This window comes from Bufo gargarizans, chromosome 1 (assembly GCF_014858855.1).
Source record: "Bufo gargarizans isolate SCDJY-AF-19 chromosome 1, ASM1485885v1, whole genome shotgun sequence".
NCBI classification, from domain to species: Eukaryota; Metazoa; Chordata; class Amphibia; order Anura; family Bufonidae; genus Bufo; species Bufo gargarizans.
This window is the reverse complement of record NC_058080.1, coordinates 68,186,420-68,206,810: the sequence shown is the minus strand read 5'-3', so window position 1 is coordinate 68,206,810 and position 20,391 is coordinate 68,186,420. Positions and strand designations below refer to the sequence as shown.

Here is a 20,391-nt window from a genome sequence, read left to right as displayed (position 1 = left end):
AGTCCTGCACATCTGCTTAGAGAAAGTATAGCCCATTCCTCCGTACAAAACAGCTTCAACTCTTTATGTTGCTGGGTTTCCTCCCATGAACTGCTTGCTTCAGGTCCTTCCACAACATTTCTATTAGATTAAGGTCAGGACTTTGACTTGGCCATTCCAAGACTTTAAGTTTGTTCTTCTTTAACCATTTTTTGGTAGAACGACTTGTGTACTTAGGGTTATTGTCATGCTGCATGACTCACGTTCTCATGAGATTCAGTTCATGGACAGATGTCCTGACATTATCCTTTAGAATTTTCTGGTATAATTCAGAATTCATGTTTCCCTCAATGATGTCAAGGCGTTCTGACTCAAATCTAGCAAAACAGGCCCAAATCATGGTACTACCACCACCATGTTTCACAGATGGGACAAGGTTTTTATGCTGGAATGAAGCGTTTTCCTCCAAACATAAGGTTTCTTATTTAAACCAAAAGTTTTATTTTTGATCTCATTTGTTCACAAATCATTGTTCCTATAGCCTTCTGACTTCCCCATGTGATCTTTAGCAAGCTGCAGACTCTCTTTTTGGAGAGCAGCAGCTTTATCCTTGCACTCCTGCCATGGATACCATTGTTGTTCAGTCTCCTGCTGATGGTGGACTCATGAACAATTATTTATTTATTTATATTTATATTTTATTATATATTTATATGCATCTACTTTTAGAACTTTTGTGAAAATCTGATGTACATTTAGGGCAGATTTATGCAGAAATATAGAAACTTCTGAAGAGTTTGAGCACCACTGTTTTACCCTCTGATAGGTATGTGAAAGAATTGGCCTCTAGCTACAGGATTCAAATAATAGGGCATCACTGCCGCCTGATCTGTTGCATGCATAAGTGTCAAACTGGGGCTCCTTGGGTCCACCAGAGGATTGAAATCTGAGGGTTTACATCTATACTGATCATGTCCACTTTAAATTATTTACAGTGATTCTAAAATACATGTTCATATGAACCTCATGATATATCTACCGTACTGTATTATGCTACATCGTCGTTGATCCTGCTAAGCTTGATGCCTGTGTTTCCTTTTCATTTTAGGCAGTGTCAACTCTTTATGAGTCTTTTGATTATTTTGCAATGAAGAATCCAGATGATAAAGCTGCCACCCCTTCCACAAGCCACTTGGCCGAGCCTGAAACAACAGAGGAATCTGATCTTACTGCTATGTGACTCTTCACCATATTTGCACACTTGTTGCTAGCAGCATTGTAATATAAAGAAGTAGGTCAAGCAGTGGCTTTGGGTCCAGATCTGTCCCAACTAGAGTTACAATTAAGATGACCAACCAAAACACAACACTGCACCTTCAGTGGGACCAAGGGTGGACTGGAAATTAAAAGTGGCCTTGGAAAAAAAAAAAGGTAATAGTGGCCCCTTGTTGCAGGTGGGTCCAAATTGACAGAAGTCGGGGCAACATAATTAGGCAGGGACAACAGAAGTACACAGGGCCAGCATATCATAGTGCAGAGCAATATACCACCTCAGCTGAACCAAATACCACAGTGCAGCACAAAATACTGCCATCTGAGCCACAGTATTTAACTGTATCGGTGTCCTGAGGAAGTCAATATAGTTGAATTCAGGAGGGCGGGCACCTGTGGCTGCTGGTCAGGTGCATAAGACAGAATCAGCTCATTATCAACCCGGCAGGCGGCCGTGAGGAGTGCTTGGTTGGCCCTCCTAGGTATTGGCCCACTGGGAAATTTCCCTGTAGGGTTTATGGCCAATCCGCTCCTGCCTGGGACTTTTACATTTCTGTGGAGTAGTTCTCATGCAAGAACAGTATATGACCCCATTAGCACCAGCTAAGTCCCTGACATGAAATGTAATAGACAGGAAAAAGTCATCATTAGCAGTGGGCCTCCTTACCTACTGGGACACTGGCAAATGGCAGATATGGTATGCCGGCCCCAGGATGGATAATCGGTCAAAGACCTTCTATGGGACCACATGGTGACAACAGACTAGACTTGTTTATTAAAAAATTGAACTCGCACCATTCTACTTATGCCAGCTCTTGAGAACATGCATTAAAACTCAAATGACTTAAATGTATTATTTGTCCCAGTTCCTGCAGAACTGATACTGTGAGAATAACATGGTCCCAAGAGACCCCTTCTCCCGATCAACAAGAATAAGAAATCAAAAATACAAACATATCTTCTTAGACTTACAGTGTCATTATTTTGTTGGGCATATGTGACATGAGTGGGGGCTCTCAACCCTCACTCATATATATAAATGTAGTTTTCAAGTACAGTGTATAGGCTATACACGTCACCTCTGAGGCCAGTGGTCATGTAACTTCTAGTGAAGGGAAGTTCTAGCACAAGTGGCTACGGAGGCCAATGATTGGCCGCAGCTGTCATGGGACCAAGTTACTTCCAGAATGGCAGGGACCCAAAGAGGTGGAAAACGTGGCTGCATCATGGGAATGCCAGGACTGTGACAAGGTGAGCGCTTTTTTTATTTTTTATTGGGGACATGTTCCAAGGATTGCGTTGGTTGGCTCTTAGGACATGCTGCCTGCTGCAATTAGTAGTTTGCTAAAAAAAATATATACATACAGTAAGCTTCTAAGCTCCCCCTATTGACAAAGGCAAGGAATTTATTGTTTATCTTCTCATATATGTAGAAGATTTGGAACTTTATATCAGGAAAGAAACAAGACATTGACTGCTATAAAGCTAGATTAAGAAATAAATCAGAACGTTGGACATATAGTACATGACAATCTCTTTCTAACAAAGCTAGAACCAGCCCTGCACCTCACATGGATCCAGAGATCTTCTCATTCATTGCTCTGCTAGATTTAAATGCAACGACCTACAAGTAGCGAAGCCAAGAGATACAGATGTAAAAAATATATATGCTTTATTGAATAACATGATTTCATACATAAAAGACGTTGTATTACAAAGAAGTAGCAGCAGGAAAAGACCACCATCCCAGTGGTACACTACACTAAAGATAAATACATGGTGAATATCAATAATAAAGCTCTATAACATGTGGCAAAGTCTCCTATTTTATGTGCAATCAATATCTCTCTGTGGGACAAAAAGTCAACACAGGAGATGGTGACAGCAATCAGACTTGCAGATGTAACCAAAACATATGAGGCCCAAGTGGAGCCGTAGCATCTTGCAGACTATTGACCATAAAAAACAAATGATAGTCATGTATGGAGGAGACTCACCAAGAAAGGTAGTGTATCCAAACCGGGGTGGTGTTACCCCAACGTGCGTTTCGTCGTGCCTTCGTCAGGGGGTAGCGCCATCACCGTGGATCATAGATTATAAAGGTCTCTCCTCCAATCAGGTTGCATTCACAGTATCTTTAATCACCAAGGTATTTTAGTCACCTGGATGTTCAGCAGCAAGGACCTGAAGGACGTAATCCGGCATGTGATACTCCCCCTAGCCGGCGTCACCTCGTACCGCCCATGACACGTGACATCTCACGTCATGTGGCTGGCCGACGTCAAGACGCCAGGTAGGAGGTGCGATGCACCGACTCGTGCGTCATCTGCACACATCACAGGGGAAGAAAATCGGAGCGAACAAGCGCTCTATGGCACTCCCATACAGGATATCTCTCATATACACCTGCTTGGCATATTATGCCACTTCTCATTTCTACCTAATTACACTGTATACATTAATTATAAGACATAAAACCGCCCAATATTATGGAGTATAAGGGTGTTCATTCTATACATGGGTTAGTGTAAAATTCCATACAAGGTGAGTATATTGTACAGGATCTCATAATGCCTAATATAAGTAATAACAAATGTATAAAATAGTGCAACCCGTTATTATAATATATACATGTTCATTCTGTACATCAATTGATATTAAAATACATACAGTTCAACATATTATACAAAATCACACAGTACATAATTATAAAAGAACTTCATAATACATGATTGCACATGATGTGAATAAATATAAAGTGCAAGAGAATATATTTCATGGTAAAATATAATAAAACAATTATTAGTGCAAAAAACATATATTGAATTAGAAAAATATTAAATAAAAAATATATATATGCATATATAATAATGAAGTAAACTCAGAATAGTACTCTCCATTGTAAATAGTGAAACCAGTGTGAGTGTATTGGTGTGACGTGAACTTTAAATATATCTGTGATGTGAAGATCCCACAAGTAAAAAATCTATGATACATATAAATAATGGTGAATAACTAAATGTGCAAGGTGTATGACATATTTCGCCCAAAGGTATTATGGGTGGTGAAAGAGTGATGTATTTGGAACTGTGAAAAAAACTAATGTAATGCTCATTTATACTAACAAAAATAATAAATCAAGAGCTGAGCAACAACTAATGAAAAAGTGAATGGAGAGTGGGGAAGAGGAGGAGGGGGGAGGGGGTTCGGGAAAGGGGATGGAAAACCCTCACCTAATATGATATCCTGAAAAAGCCATACACAAGTGCATGTGGTGGCAAACCCTCACCCAGTATGATTTTCTAAAAGAAGCCATTGGCCCCCAATCTCCCTATACCCCTGTCTTGTATATCCAAAATACATGTAAAATCATCTGTAGAGATTTAACACGGGTGTGCACACTTGAGAGAATTCCCACTGACAAAAACAGTGCCAAGATGACAGAATGATCTATCCAGAATGCTAGTGCTCTTTCTAACAAAGCTAGAACCAGCTCTGTACCTCACATGAATCCAGAGATCTCCCCATTCATTGCTCTGCTAGATTTAAATGCAAGCTGACAGCTGGAGGGAAGTGTCTTGTGCTGCAGATCAGGGGGCGTGTCTCAGATCTCCCTATCAGAGCTCAGGGGGCATGTCCATACTCTCCCTATCACAGCTCAGGAGGCGTGTCTCAGATCTTCCTATAACAGCTCAGGGGGCGTGTCTCAGCTCTCCCTATCACAGCTCAGGAGGCAGTTGAAGGATGAAACTAAGCAAGTGTGTCCTTCTCAGTGAGCAGGACAAAGAAATAAGAAATTAACAAACAGCAGGTGGTGCTATACAGATACATTTTGTTGATTAACTCAGTAGCTATACAAAATGTTTAATTACATGCAATTACAAAAGGATTCAGATCCAGGTGCTGGTTTAAAAACCGTAGAATATTTTTCGTGAGACAACCCCTTTAAACCTGAACATTGTGCTGTATGGTGAATATTTACTATTTACGGACATTTAACAACCATTACTAATCCTTATATATTTTGTAGATTTAGATAGCATAGTCCATTAATCAAGCTAATTATATTTCTAATACTATTGATATCATATTACTTTAGTATGTATGATAGGTATTTATACCTAATAAACTGAATACACCCCTTACAGCATAGTCACTAGAAATGGAAAAATATGGAGCATATGAAAAAAATATAACATGTAAATAAGCATATCAACCTCTACATCAAGTGGACAAGGGAAGAAAAAAGGGTGGGGCAGTGTTTGAAGGTAGATGTTCAAAGCCATCAAGGATGTACACTGTGTTCATGTATAATATATATATTAACGTCATAAAATAATAAAATAAGTCACAAACACTATCGACAACCAATTGCTGCCACTCTGATGCTTCCCAGTCCTCTGGCCTTTACATGCACAGGAAATGAGCACTCAACCTATCACTGGCTGGGGTCACTGCTGTGGCCAGTCATTGGCTGAGCGATCATTTCCTGTGTGTCAAGAGGAGCCAGGAAGTAAAGACTGATCGGGGACCAGGGAGCATTGCAATGGGATTGGTGAGGTGATGACTTGTTTTATTACTTTACTTTTTTTATTACTTTAAAAAAATGTAATCAAGCAGACAACCCCTTTAATGAACATGTTTGTGTAGGCCCGCACCTCTGAGCTGGAAAGATCTAGAATGACATTATTTAGAAACATACGTCAACATAAATTCCATCATGAAATTATTCAAGTTGATTGTATCTTCATCCTTCAGTCTTTAATTTTTTATTAGTAGTCTTCTAATATGACATGATTTCCATCATGCAGGCCTTCATCATACTGAAGTCTATGGTTTGAAGATGTGACATTTGTTAATAAGTAGAAATTGACAGTTCTTCTTTGTAAGAAAAAGGAAATGGAAACTTCAAAAGCTCATGTTTTAGACACTAGGAAACTATGTGGCTTGTGCCTGTGGTTCAGACACCAACAGTCCTCTCTTTAATGCATCACACTTTAATGCTACATAGGACCGCAGAGTTAGCCGTACCCATCTCATATCTCTAATTTTCCATCAATGTTCAGAATGGAGGTTTTAAAGTTCTTAGTGATACAGATTCTACACCATTATGACCTTTTTATTGAAGCAGTATGCCTCATGCTTTGCATTGATCCAACGTAACATAACTGTAGACAATCATAAACCCACCCCTAAAAAATTCCTTTTGCAGAGGTAAACTGCAAAACACTCATAATGTCAGTACCACAACCAAAAGTAAAAATATTCCATCAGTTCACCAGTACGTTTCCTTTTCAGCTAAACCTGCTATCTTCTCTGGGATAGGTTAACAAACCAACGAAAGACATTCTCCAACCCAACTCGTGAGTTCCCTTCTTATCAAGACAAGACTAATGGCTCAGTTACATGGCCCAATATTTCGGTTATTGGGAACGAGTGATCGTATGAATGTCGGTTCCCGATAATCTGACCATTTAACAATGCTGAAGATCACCCAATGAAAGAGCAAAACACTCATTCATAGGGTGAATGATCACCTCAATCATCATTTCTGGGCAGCAAATTGTGCTGTCTAAATATCATTCTGCTGCCCAGATAAATTAATCTCTATGAGGACAAGCAAATGCAGTAGTCATCTCTTGTCCTCATACAGTGGAGGAGATTTTTGCATGTAAATGCTGTGCTTCTCCTCGACTGAAGAGCAGGCAATTGTCAGGAAGGAACCCTTTCTTCTTGATAATTGTCTGCTCATCGGCGCAGTGTAAATGTGCCTACAAAATACGCTTGTTCACTAAGCACATCCCCATCACAAGACTAAAGACTACTGTCATGTCTCATGTCATGGCTTGATATGCATTATCTTATTGCTGGTATTGCACTGTGTTATTTAAATGCGGTCCTTGTAGCCAAGCTGTGATGTAATCAGATCCTCACTTCTCCCTATGATGGCGGCAATTTGACACATATGCTTTGTACAGTCCACATGTTCTGTTGAACATTGGCGAAAAAATAATTTTTTCACCCACTGTTTTGTGCATAATCAGAAGGATTCAGCTTGGAATAATTCTCATCTGGATTGTTCGTACATGCCTGAAAAGTAGAGTTGACCTTCCTGACAACATTTTAGAAGTGAGTAGCACTGTTCAATACAGACAACTGCAACGTGCTGAAGGGGCACGTGGCCAAATAAGAGTAGTGATACTCATGGTTTGGAGGCTCCCTGAGCAGCACCGTAAGTTAGGAAGGGCACTGTCACGGACGTTTCCGAGACAGGTGGCAGCGAGCTGATCGGGCGGGTGCAGGAGCTGCGCCTGCTCGATCAGAGGCAGGGGTCTGGCTGTCACTGATAGAGCATTAGCCCTTGCACGGCGCGGTCAGCGCTGACCGCGGCACGTGCGGTATCCTCACGGGTGCCGGTGTCCATGGGGTCCCCATGCTGCTGTGACGACAGGGAAGGCAGCCCGATACCTTCCTTAGGCATCGTGGCTGCCTTCCGGGAGAGCCTGTGAGATCCAGCCCCCTGGATCTCACAGGCAAGCAGGCTGTAAGCGTATTACAGTGGTAATAAACTTACAGCCAATGCATTACAATACAGAAGCATTGTAATGCATTGTAAAGGGGATCAGACCCCCAAAAGTTGAAGTCCCAGAGTGGGGGAAAAATGTAAAGTTTCAAGTAAAAAAAAAAAAAAAAAAAAAAAAAGCGTTCCCAAAATAAAGTAAAAAAAAAATTATAGGAAAAAAAAAGGAAAGGTGAACACCGTCAAAAAATATAAAATACATTTTTTTTTTAGTCATCTTACATCACTAAAAGTGCAACACCAAGCGATCAAAAAGGTGTATGCCCCCCAAAATAGTACCAGACTAACCGTCACCTCATCCCACCAAAAAATGAGCCTCTAACTAAGACAATTGCTGAAAAAATAAAAAAAACTCTGGCTCTCAGACTATGGAGACACTAAAACTTTTCAAAAATGCTTTTATTGTATTAAATGTAAAAAAAGGAAAAAGTAGACATATTAGGTATTTTCGCGTCCGTAACAACCTGATCTATAAAAATACCACATGACCTAACCCATTGGCATTAAAAAAAAAGAACTGTGTCAAAAAAGCCATTTTTGTCACCTTACATCACAAAAAGTGTAATACCAAGCGATCAAAAAGTCATATGCACCCCAAAATAGTGCCATCAAACTGTCATCTCATCCCGCAAAAATGATACCCTACCTAAGACAATTGCTTAAAAACTGAAGAAACTATGACTCTCAGACTATGGAGACACTAAAACATGGGTCTTGAATGGGTCCGCAATCTGGAGCTGCAGTGCGGAACGGAGGCACGGAACCCCACGGAACCACTGCGGAGTGCTTCCATGGTGTTTCTGTCCGTGCCTCCACACCGCAAAAAATAGAACTTGTTGAACGTTGCCCGTGCATTGGGGACCGCAAATTGAGGTACCCAATGCACGGAATGGCCGCACAACGGCCGTGTGCATGAGGCCTTAGTCCTGAAGAGCAGCGTCGGGACAGAGAGGGTGGGGGAGGATGTTTTCAACCACTCTCGATCCTGCCAGCTAACTCTCCCTCCAGTTCACCCAGCTATGCTGCATAACAAGTAAGTGTATGTACACTTCTGCCTCCTTGTTCACTTATTTAAGTAAAGAAGGGGACAGAAGTGCGCAGTCAAGTGTTGTCCCTCCTCGCAAGCTGAAGACTCTTGTTTTTTCACTTAAAAGGTTTACCTGGGAATTTGATATGGATGGTCTATCCCCAGCATACCGTAGGTCATCATAAATATATGAGCAGTGGGGATCTGACTCCCGACACCCCCGCTGATCAGCTGTTTGAAGAGGGCACTACGCTCACCTCTTTCACACGAGCGTGACGGATTAGGTCCGGATGCGTTCAGGGTGCGTTCAGTGAAACTCGCACAATTTTGCAAGCAAGTTCAGTCAGTTTTGTCTGCGATTGCGTTCGGTTGTTCAGTTTTTTCCGTGCGGATGCAATGCGTTTTGATGCGTTTTTCACGCGTGTGATACAAAACTGAAGGTTTACAAACATCTCTTAGCAACCATCAGTAAAAGACGCACTGCATCCGAACTTGCTTCCGGATGCAATGTGTTTTCCACTGAAGCCCCATTCACTTCTAAGGGGTCAGGGCTGCGTGAAAAACGCAGAATATAGAACATGTTGCGTTTTTCACACAATGCAGAACTGATGCGCGGAAACTCGCTTGTCATCTCCTTTCACTTGAATGGGACTGAACTGCAACTATGTGACTGATATACATTGACATCACTGGCCTCCCAACGGTTGATCGGCAGGGGTCCTAGAAGATGTACGCCAGCCGATCTGATATTGATGACCTATCCTAAAGATAGACCATCAATATTAAATCCCCAGATAACACTTTGTTCTTCTAAACTCCTGTGTAGAACTAGTATCTACACTTTATAGTCACTGTATGGTGGTAATATTGGTCTTTGTGTAGTGATTTTTATTCAGTAAGACTACGGTAATATTATTCAGTTACTAAGTAGTGGTAATGCAAACTGTGGCAAAATAAAAAAAAGGGAAAGGCACTTATAGGGTGATATGTATGATAAATTAGGATAAAAACTAGATGATTATGCTCACCTTTAGGTGTTGTGCAATCATAGGCACAATACTAGTGAAAGGTATGTGGGTGCAATTTGTCGGTGCTGCCAGTGTCGTACACAAGGGGTAGCCAACCCCTCCAGAGGAAAGTGAATAGTATAAGCAAGGGGTGCAGACGGTTGACACTCTGCAATTTTCTGACACCCTTGGGCGTCATATTTTTTATTTTGTTTAATCAATCAGTACAATTTCCCAGCCTACAGGGTGTATTAGATGGACAGATTTTCTGCCTGATGATTGCTAACGACCATTGGTATGAAAGCTTGCTAGCGAGTATCTTGCAGTGTAATACTGCCGCCGATTGCACAATAAAAGAGCAAACGTTCATTCATCGGGCAATCCAGATCTTTCAGTATGCTGAAAGATCAAGATTTGCTGGCGGCAGACAATGCTGTGTTATTACGATCTGCTACCGGCAAACCATTGTACAGCATAGCGATCGATCCTCCCCATGTTGCTGTGGAGATTGCTGCATGTAAGCTTCCCTCCCGACAATCGTCTGAGTGATCGGGGTGTCTAATACTTCTAAGGGATGCACTTTCTATCTCTAGATATTTTTCGTTTCTCCAGTTTCCTCAGTGGAATACAGTCTCTGAACAGTGAATACATTCTGCCCTTTTGATATAATAGGAAGCCTGAAGCTTATTACTCTCATCACATGCAGAGATGTCCATAGCCTCATTGCAGGTGTAATACCTTACTCTGACAAATGTTCTGCAATTGTAGTAAGCCGGATTGGGGTCTGCACTCTGATGCTATAATATGCAATGACTGGGTCAGGTGTAAATGATAGTCTATAGTTTTTGTTCATGACTCCAATTGCAGCTTGCGCAGGTACTATAGCAGGGCCCTTTAAGGTGTTGCAACTCACGTACCAGGTTAGGAATGCCAGAGTGGTGTAATGTCTCTGTGTAGTAATAGGTATAGTGTCAACAGTGTATCCTACCTTGGTACGGCTGGACTCCTGGATCCTGGCTCACTTGCAGGAGTGTGTTGCTAGTAGGAGTAATTGAGGGATTTGCAGAAATAATTGAGATCCAGACTTGGAATAAAGTTCAAACTTGTCTTTACTATATGCAGCTTTCATCCAAGTGAGATACAGCAAAAGTCTTGGGCCCGAGCAGATAATGGCAATGTGTGGCAGGGATCTGTCTTCTGCTTCTATCATGTGCTTGGAGCTCTCTGCAGGATAAGTCGTCTGCTTGTGGCTCTGTAATGTGGCAGGAATCACCATTTTCTGCTGTATTGGGGACTGACTAGCTGAGGAGGAATTTGGCTTCTCCTGGTCTCTGGACGGTACTCACAGTTGTGCTCACAGGGTATGCTTCTTCCTGGAATACTGGAGGTGGCTGTTTGCTTTCCACCAGCTGAGACTAAAGGGCTCAGGCTGGGAATGATGATCTTTTGTCTCAGCCGAGACAAGAGACTGGCTTGGATCCCTAGAACTGGGAGCTTCTACAAGCACAGCCTTCCCCTAGTCGGGGTGGCTGGCAAGCTAACTCTAACTTCCTTCTCCACCCATGAGGCAGGATGTGGGAACATTCCACACCTCCTCAAAGAGGGGGGAGCTAAACTGGAATGTACTATTCCAGTCTAGAAATGCTAAACTGAACTAAGTCCCTTCCAAACACATTGCTGCCACCTGCTAGTGAACATGAAAATTACAGCAAATACATTTAACAAGGGTTTCAATGCACATTAGTGAGGATAAAATTACACAGGATGACAATGCAGAAATCACACAAAAAAAGGGAGTGCAACCACAACGATTTTCTAAGAGTAAAAATTTATATTTATTCATATCTCAATAAAAACATATATTGTAATACATAAATATGTATAAGCAGGGACAAATCACAGTCGTATATCACCCTGCCAACAGACCCATAGCACTGATGTAGCTAAGATATACCTCCTTACACAATACTACATGGAAAAATCCTAACAAATTAGATCCGATGGAAGGGATATATACTATAACTAACAAGTCAAATACACGCATGCCTCCTGTATGAATGTGTGCCTCACTATTACAGCTCAAATCCCAAAGATCATAAAGCCGAAAGGTGCACAACAAAAATGTGAAACATACCGAAATTGCAGGGGCGATCATGGTTAAGACACTCCTCAATACGCGTTTCGAGTATAGTTTGCTTCCTCAGGAGGAGTTGGCCAACAAAATCACAAAAATATCTTGGCAAATATGGGGGAGCTGCTCAAACCCCAAACACTGTAGCATGTTTTTCATTGGGGGAGCAGTCCCACCGCATGTGGATCGCAGCAAACGACTATCCCCAGCAAAAAAATGCATACAATGTAGGATGTCGGCGCGGTCCACATGCACCACTAAGGCATCCTATGCACAACGAAACATTGTGCGGATGAAAATATAATCATATAAATCACAGACAAAAATGCACCAACTGACTATACTAGCTAGTCATACAAGCAGATATTAAAAGCTGAGACTTTTGCCAATATATTCCTGTCAGGAAGATATCGGAGCCCATCATGCTCCAATGAAAAACACGCTACAGTGTTTGGGGTTTGAGCAGCTCCCCCATATTTGCCACAATATTTTTGTGATTATGTTCTATATGTAGTGTATGTGCCTTTACTTGGCACTTAAGCACTTTTGCACCTGGTAACCTCCATCACACGGTCTGATATGGGTGTGGCTTAAAGTCTTGCTTTGTTCACATTGCATTAGTTGTCCTGCTAGGCGGTTGTGTGGAAGCTTGGCTGTGAGCTGGATTTCATCACCTTCGGGCCTTGTTCACACCATAGGTAGCTTAGTGGTAGGACCCCTTGCCATGCTGAGTGACCGTGATGTAGTGCATGATGGGCTCCGATATCTTCCTGACAGGAATATATTGGCAAAAGTCTCAGCTTTTAATATCTACTTGTATGACTAGCCAGTATAGTCAGTTGGTGCATTTTTGTCTGTGATTTATATTATTATATTTTCATGCGCACAATGTTTCGTTGTGCATAGGATGCCTTAGTGGTGCATGTGGACTGCGCCGACATCCTCCATTGTATGCATTTTTTAGCTGGGGATAGTCGTTTGCTGCAGTCCATATGCGGTGGGACTCAATGAAAAACACGCTATAGTGTTTGGGGTTTGAGCAGCTCCCCCATATTTGCCACGATATTTTTGTGATTTCACTCACAATTTTGCCCAAAAACACAGCCATGAATAAAGAATGGTACCAAAACACCCTCCAACAGCAACTTCTTCCAACAATCCAACAACAGTTTGGTGAAGAACAATGCATTTTCCAGCACGATGGAGCACCGTGCCATAAGGCAAAAGTGATAACTAAGTGGCTCGGGGACCAAAACGTTGACATTTTGGGTCCATGGCCTGGAAACTCCCCAGATCTTAATCCCATTGAGAACTTGTGGTCAATCCTCAAGAGGCGGGTGGACAAACAAAAATCCACTAATTCTGACAAACTCCTAGAAGTGATTATGAAAGAATGGGTTGCTATCAGTCAGGAATTGGCCCAGAAGTTGATTGAGAGCAGAGGTCCTGAAAAAGAAGGGCCAACACTGCAAATACTGACTCTTCGCATAAATGTCATGTAATTGTCGATAAAAGCCTTTGAAACGTATGAAGTGCGTGTAATTATATTTCACTACATCACAGAAAAAACTGAAACAAAGATCTAAAAGCAGTTTAGCAGCAAACTTTGTGAAAACTAATATTTGTGTCATTCTCAAAACTTTTGGACACGACTGTATATTGATTGGTAACATGCATGATTTAGTCATTTATTTTATAAGGTGAGACATCAGAGAACTGTTTAAACAATTCTGTAATATGTAATAAGGTGGTGACTGGTTACACTAGCAACATGGCTAATATTAGTGTCTGCATATAGTCCAATTTTATGACTGTATGAGCCAACAGAAATACAAAAAATAATCTTGTGCAGACCTAACCATGAATGCCACAGATTCCGTCACCATATTAAAAAATAAAGGTGATGGACAGCCTTGTCTAGTGCCATTTGTAAAAAAAGAAAGACCTCAACAAGACCTCTGAAACTTATACTCTCACCAATGGATTGCATAATGTTTTAATGTGTCAGAACCAATTTGACTAAGCTTTGGTATAAGAAGAACCAGCATACCCTGTCCAATCCTACATTAGATATCCACTAGATCAAATGGAAGTCTATTTCCGAAAGTCACAATCGTGATATGGGTTTCCTGAAGTGACTAGTCTTCAACATTAGCATTACCCATATCGACCTAACCTAAACTTCCTCCTTGACTTATGAAAACAGTGCCAAACAGAACACACAAAAATGGCACCTCTCACTACAAACAGAAAGTATGCCATCCAGTCCTCCAAGGATGCCATGCATTAATCACTGAAACATTTTGCCATGCCTTACTAACAGAAACTTATTCTATGCATTAGTCAAAAATGGTACCATTTAGTGCCAACAGAAATTATGCCATGTATTGCTCACAGTGATGCCATAAAGTACCCACATGACTTTCTTCTGGACTGTAGCTTGGGTGGTCTGTGGTTTAGTGACAGCAGGCACTAATAAATCATCAAATCTCGGTGGCCTAGATCAGCACAGGTAATCCAGTATAGAGGGTCATGCAACGTCTCTCTTGAACCCACTAAAGGGAACCGGGAAAAGAGTTGGCCAATAACCAGTTTTGTGATCTGGTTGTGCTTTTACCAAACAAATCAGGAGAACCACATCTGCTTTCCTAGAATGTCTTAGAAACTCCTAAATAAACTCTGTTGTACTTGCAAGATTGCTTGGGACCATGAATTGTGGACTATAGTTTTGGAGTATTTGTCAGAGGAGTTGTCCATCCTAGGAGCCAACAAGCCCAATGGTCCTCATCAGTGTCCCATTAAAAATAAAACACCTGTCTGTGGTCCTGCTGTGCCTGCCCACTTCAGGATCAGGAGCCTGTGGGCAATTACAGGCCTCAGTGATTACATCTGCTTAAATGGTACATCACTTCCAGGGATGTGCTAGTCAAGTGCCACTCAGGTGCATGTTACCGCTGAGGTCAGTAATTCATCTGAATGGTCATGGGACCAAGACAACTCCTAGTTCTGCAGAGACCAGAAGTGACTGTGAACGGGTCAGAGGCATGAGTACATTGGGACCATAGTGTTTTTTTTATAATGGGGCACAGCTTAGGACCATTGTTGGCTCTAAGGCTGGGCAATCCCTTTAATGTACAGGTATTCTGATCCTGCACTGGCAATGCTGCTATGCTAACCCACCTGATGACACTGTGTTGATTATGACTACAAAACATGCTTGTTAGAGTGGGCATTGGGGCAGTCAACGGTAAAATTGGGCAAATGATTGACACACATCATATGTCTATACTGTATAAATGTGCCTAATTCTTTCATTAAAGATACCTTTGAGGGTTATGAGATGATACTGTGAGACATAACATAATAACCAAATAAAGGGGGTAGTAAGTTAGTAAAGCTACAACACTAGAACAGAGACAGCATGACCTCCGGAAGGGCCCTATAGCCAAGCACCAAGCTGTATACCACATTTACATCATAACAGGCATATTTAAAGAGTGTTATTAGGCCACATCCTGAAAGGAAATGGCTACTAAACAATGAAAAAAACATGTAACGCCATGTATACGTTTCTTGGCTTTTTCCCTTCATACAGGTGTGTCACATCTTGCCTTAGTATGGTTATTGAAACCAGCAAGTAGACAACAAGCATCTTCAAGAATGAGCTCCAATTCTTCTGACGACTTTGTCTGCCCTGCAGGCATAGGTGGTCCCAGATAGTTTACTGTTTTATATTATTTCATTTACATTGTTAGCAGACAGTAGACGGGGCTAGCAATACCGTAGTGCAACACAAAACACTGACCCAGTAAAACCAAATACCACAGTGCAGCATAAAATACTGCCCTATGATGATGCAGTTGGATTGAGGAGGGCCCCCGCAGCTGCTGGCCAGGTTCATAAGTACCTGATGCTCCTAGCATTAATTAATGCTGAGAGCATCAGATCGTTATGTACCTGGCTAGCAGCAATGAGGAGGGCTATGGTAGACACACCCCATGTACAGCGCTTGACTACTTCCGGAATTCCCACAGAAATGAATAGAACGGCCGCACGCATGCCAACAGGTCACTCAGTTCATTTCAGGGGGGCTGCAGGGCAGATGATGGTGGTGTTCACAGCGGTAGAACTCCCCCACCGATCTAAAAGTTATCGCTATCCTAATCTAACCAGAGTACCCCTTAAAGGTCTGAGACCTCGGTCAAAGTTATCAAAGTGCTCAAATCTCTTTGGGTTCTCATACTTTTGCAAGGTACTTCTTTCCTTGTTTTCTTTTCAAATTTTCAAATAAAAATCTAATAATATATTGATGTTGCTTAACCCCTTCCCGACATATGACGTAATAGTACATCATGGGGGCAAGTGATTTGCCGCATTTTGACGTACTATGACGTCATGGAAATCGGGCGGGCACCGGAGCAGTGCGCGCCAGATCACTGCAGGGGCTCATCTGTATCCGCCGGCATTGCTGTAAAAGCCGATGCTGGCGCATTAACCCCTTCTATGCCGCGGTCAACGCTGACCGCGGCATAGAAGGTGCATGCGGTGGGTGAGGGAGCCCATCAGGTAACCGCGTTGTTGTGGCGGGGACCCAATGGGTGACAAGGCAGCCCGGTGCCATGCAGAGGCTGCCCGATGCCATGCAGAGGCTGCCCAAGCCTTGCACGGCATCGGGACCTGCCTTCTACTGCAACCTGTTAGTGTATTACTCAGTGTAATCCACTAACAGGCAATGCATTACAATACAGATGTATTGTAATGCATTGCAGAGGGGATCAGACCCTCAAAAGTTGAAGTCCCAGAGTGGGACAGAAATAAAGTTTTGAAAAAAAAGCAAAAAAAAGTGTTTTTAATTAAAGAAAGTACGTTTCAAGTAAAAAAAGAAAAAACGCCCCTTTTCCCTGATTTTATAATAAAAAATAGAAAAAAAAAGGAAAAAACACACATATTAGGTATCACCGCATCTGTAGAGACTGGCTATATAAATATATCACATGATCCACCCCGTCCGATAAACACCATTAAAAAAAACTGTTAAAAAAAAGCCATTTTTGTCACCTTACATCACAAAAAGTGCAACACCAAGTGATTAAAAAGGCATATGGCCCACAAAATCCATCAACTCATCCCGCCAAATATTTGCCCCTACATAAGAAAATCCCTAAAAAAATATATATATAGCTCTCAGAACATGAAGACACTAAAACATAATTTTTTTGGCTTCAAAAATGCTATTATTGTGTTAAAGTGAAATAAATAAAAAAAAGTATACATTAGGTATTGCCACGTCCCTAACAACCAGCTGTATAAAAATATCACACGACCTAATCCCTCAGCTGAACACCGTAAATAAATAAATAAAAAACAACTGTGACAAAAAGGCAATTTTTTGGCACCTTACATCACAAAAATTGAAACACCCAGCATCAAAAAGGCACAAGCCCCACCAAAATGGTACCAATATAACTGTCACCTCATCCTGCAAAAAATGAGCCCCTACATAAGACAATTGTCCCCCCCCAAAAAAAAAACTATGGCTCTCAGAATATGGAGACACTAAAAAATGTTTTTGTTGTTTCAAAAATGCTTTTATTGTGTTAAAGTGAAATAAATAACAAAAGTAGACATATTAGATATTGCCACGTCCGTAATGACCTGTTCTATAAAAATTTCACATGACCTAACACCTCGGATGAACACCGTAAAAAAAATAAAAACTGCCAAAAGAGCAATTTTTCCCTTTCCCCAGGACAGCACCACAGAGAGAGAGGTTCTTCCTCCAGGGACAGGAAACCTGCTGAATAAAAAAGTTAAGCCTCTCTCCCACCTCAGTAGTTTCCTGTCCCTGGAGTGGGAAACCTGCAGTTTTCTTTTAGGTTCTTGCCCATGGCATGGAAGTCCCAGGGAGGCTCTTGAGGGCTATGTGGCACATACCTGCTGGGGTCTATCGCCCATATGTTGGGCTGGCAGGAATCTAGTAGCCGGTGGTAGTCCAGGGCTGCCACAGGGCTTTTGCGGCAGGTGCGTGTGCACTCCTCAACGGGAGCGACGCCACGCGGGAGCGCTTTGTAATGGAAACAGCCCCATGTTGTATTCCGCCACATGAGGCTGGGACCAAGCGTGGATCGGGTCTTCTGAGCGCCAGTTTTCCTGTACATGCGGTCCAGAGGAGAAGGAGACCTGAGAACTGCCACGAGAACTGACGTCACTTCCAGTAAGGCGTGCGTTCCATGTGGCGCACTTCCGGTTAGGGAATCCAAATGTGTGTTCCACATGCACGAGGAAGGGGCAGGACCAGTCAAAAAGAGGTCAGACTGCAGGGAGACGCCGGAGTGGTTGTAAGGCTGCTTCCCATCAGCTGGATACGCTTTCCCTTTTCCTATGCATGTATGTATATTGATATACATATATATTTTTATATATATATATATATATATATGTAAATATAAAAACGAAAAAGGGCAGCACTCCAGAAAAATTATTTAAAAGAAAAACCTTTTATTCACCCAGTGGTACAGCGACATTTCAGCTCAACAATAGAGCCTTTCTCAAGCCTATATACAGTGGGATGCGAAAGTTTGGGCAACCTTGTTAATCGTCATGATTTTCCTGTATAAATCGTTGGTTGTTACGATAAAAAATGTCAGTTAAATATATCATATAGGAGACACACGCAGTGATATTTGAGAAGTGAAATGAAGTTTATTGGATTTACAGAAAGTGTGCTATAATTGTTTAAACAAAATTAGACTCCTTTTGCAGAAATTACAGCCTCTAAACGCTTCCTGTAGGTTCCAATGAGAGTCTGGATTCTGGTTGAAGGTATTTTGGACCATTCCTCTTTACAAAACATCTTTAGTTCATTCAGGTTTGATGGCTTCCAAGCATGGACAGCTCTCTTTAAGTCACACCACAGATTTTCAATTATATTCAGGTCTGGGGACTGAGATGGCCATTCCAGAACGTTGTACTTGTTCCTCTGCATAAATGCCTTAGTGGATTTTGAGCAGTGTTTAGGGTTGTTGTCTTGTTGAAAGATCCAGCCCCGGCGCAGCTTCAGCTTTGTCACTGATTCCTGGACATTGGTCTCCAGAATCTGCTGATACTGAGTGGAATCCATGCGTCCCTCAACTTTGACAAGATTCCCAGTCCCTGCACTGGCCACACAGCCCCACAGCATGATGGAACCACCACCATATTTTACTGTAGGTAGCAGGTGTTTTTCTTGGAATGCTGTGTTTTTTTCCTCCATGGAATAACGCCCCTCGTTATGGCCAAATAACTCAATTTTAGTTTCATCAGTCCACAGCACCTTATTCCAAAATGAAGCTGGCTTGTCCAAATGTGCTTTAGCCCACCTCAAGCGGCACTTTTTGTGCTGTAGGCGGAGAAAAGGCTTCCTCTGCATCGCTCTCGCATACAGCATCTCCTTGTGTAAAGTGCGCCGAATGGTTGAACGATGCACATTGACTCCATCTGCAGCAAGATGATTTTGTAGGTCTTTGGTGCTGGTCTGTGGGTTGACTCTGACTGTTCTCACCATTCTTAGCTTCTGTCTATCCGAGATTTTTCTTGGTCTGCCACTTCGAGCCTTAACTTGAACTGAGCCTGTGGTCTTCCATTTCCTCAATATGTTCCTAACTGTGGAAACAGACGGCTGAAATCTCTGAGACAGCTTTCTGCATCCTTCCCCTAAACCATGATGGTGAACAATCTTTGTCTTCAGATCATTTGAGAGTTGTTTTGAGACCCCCATGTTGCTACTCTTCAGAGAAAATTAAAAGAGGAGGGAAGCTTACAATTGACCCCCTTAAATACTCTTTCTCATAATTGGATTCACCTGTGTATGTAGGTCAGGGGTCACTGAGCTTACCAAGCCAATTTGAGCTCCAATAATTAGTTCTAAAGGTTTTGGAATCAATAAAATGACAACAGTGACCACATGTCTGCACCTGCCTAATTGTGTTTAAACAATTATAGCACACTTTCTGTAAATCCAATAAACTTCATTTCACTTCTCAAATATCACTGTGTGTGTCTCCTATATGATATATTTAACTGACATTTTTTATCGTAACAACCAACGATTTATACAGGAAAATCATGACGATTAACAAGGTTGCCCAAACTTTCGCATCCCACTGTATATTTATACTGGGTGTCTTCTCCGCTATTCCTCTTCTTACATTAGAATCCTCCAGGTGAGGAGTTCTATCCCTCCACATCAGGGCTGTATTCGAGCTAGCCCATCCTTTTGCCAGACAAGCAATCTGGCTCTGAGACATAGAAGAGGAAAAGAGACCAGACCCGGCAGAAGGAGAGATCCCGGCGCCGGTACTTGGCTGATTTGGAGTGGATAAGTGCCCAACATTTGACATGAGACTGAAACATGGTT

The 20,391-nt window shown here is 41.9% G+C and overlaps 1 protein-coding gene across 1 annotated transcript in view; it reads left to right on the top strand.

Annotated features, from left to right (window-relative positions):
• LOC122928684 overlaps positions 1-2,879 on the top strand; it is a 104,694-nt gene extending 101,815 nt beyond the window's left edge. Inside the window, exon 5 of the mRNA XM_044281823.1 lies at positions 1,088-2,879. Coding sequence (XP_044137758.1) covers positions 1,088-1,219 — 132 coding nt within the window. The 3' untranslated portion in view covers positions 1,220-2,879. The remainder of the gene's footprint in view (positions 1-1,087) is intronic.
• The last annotated feature ends 17,512 nt before the right edge of the window (positions 2,880-20,391 follow it).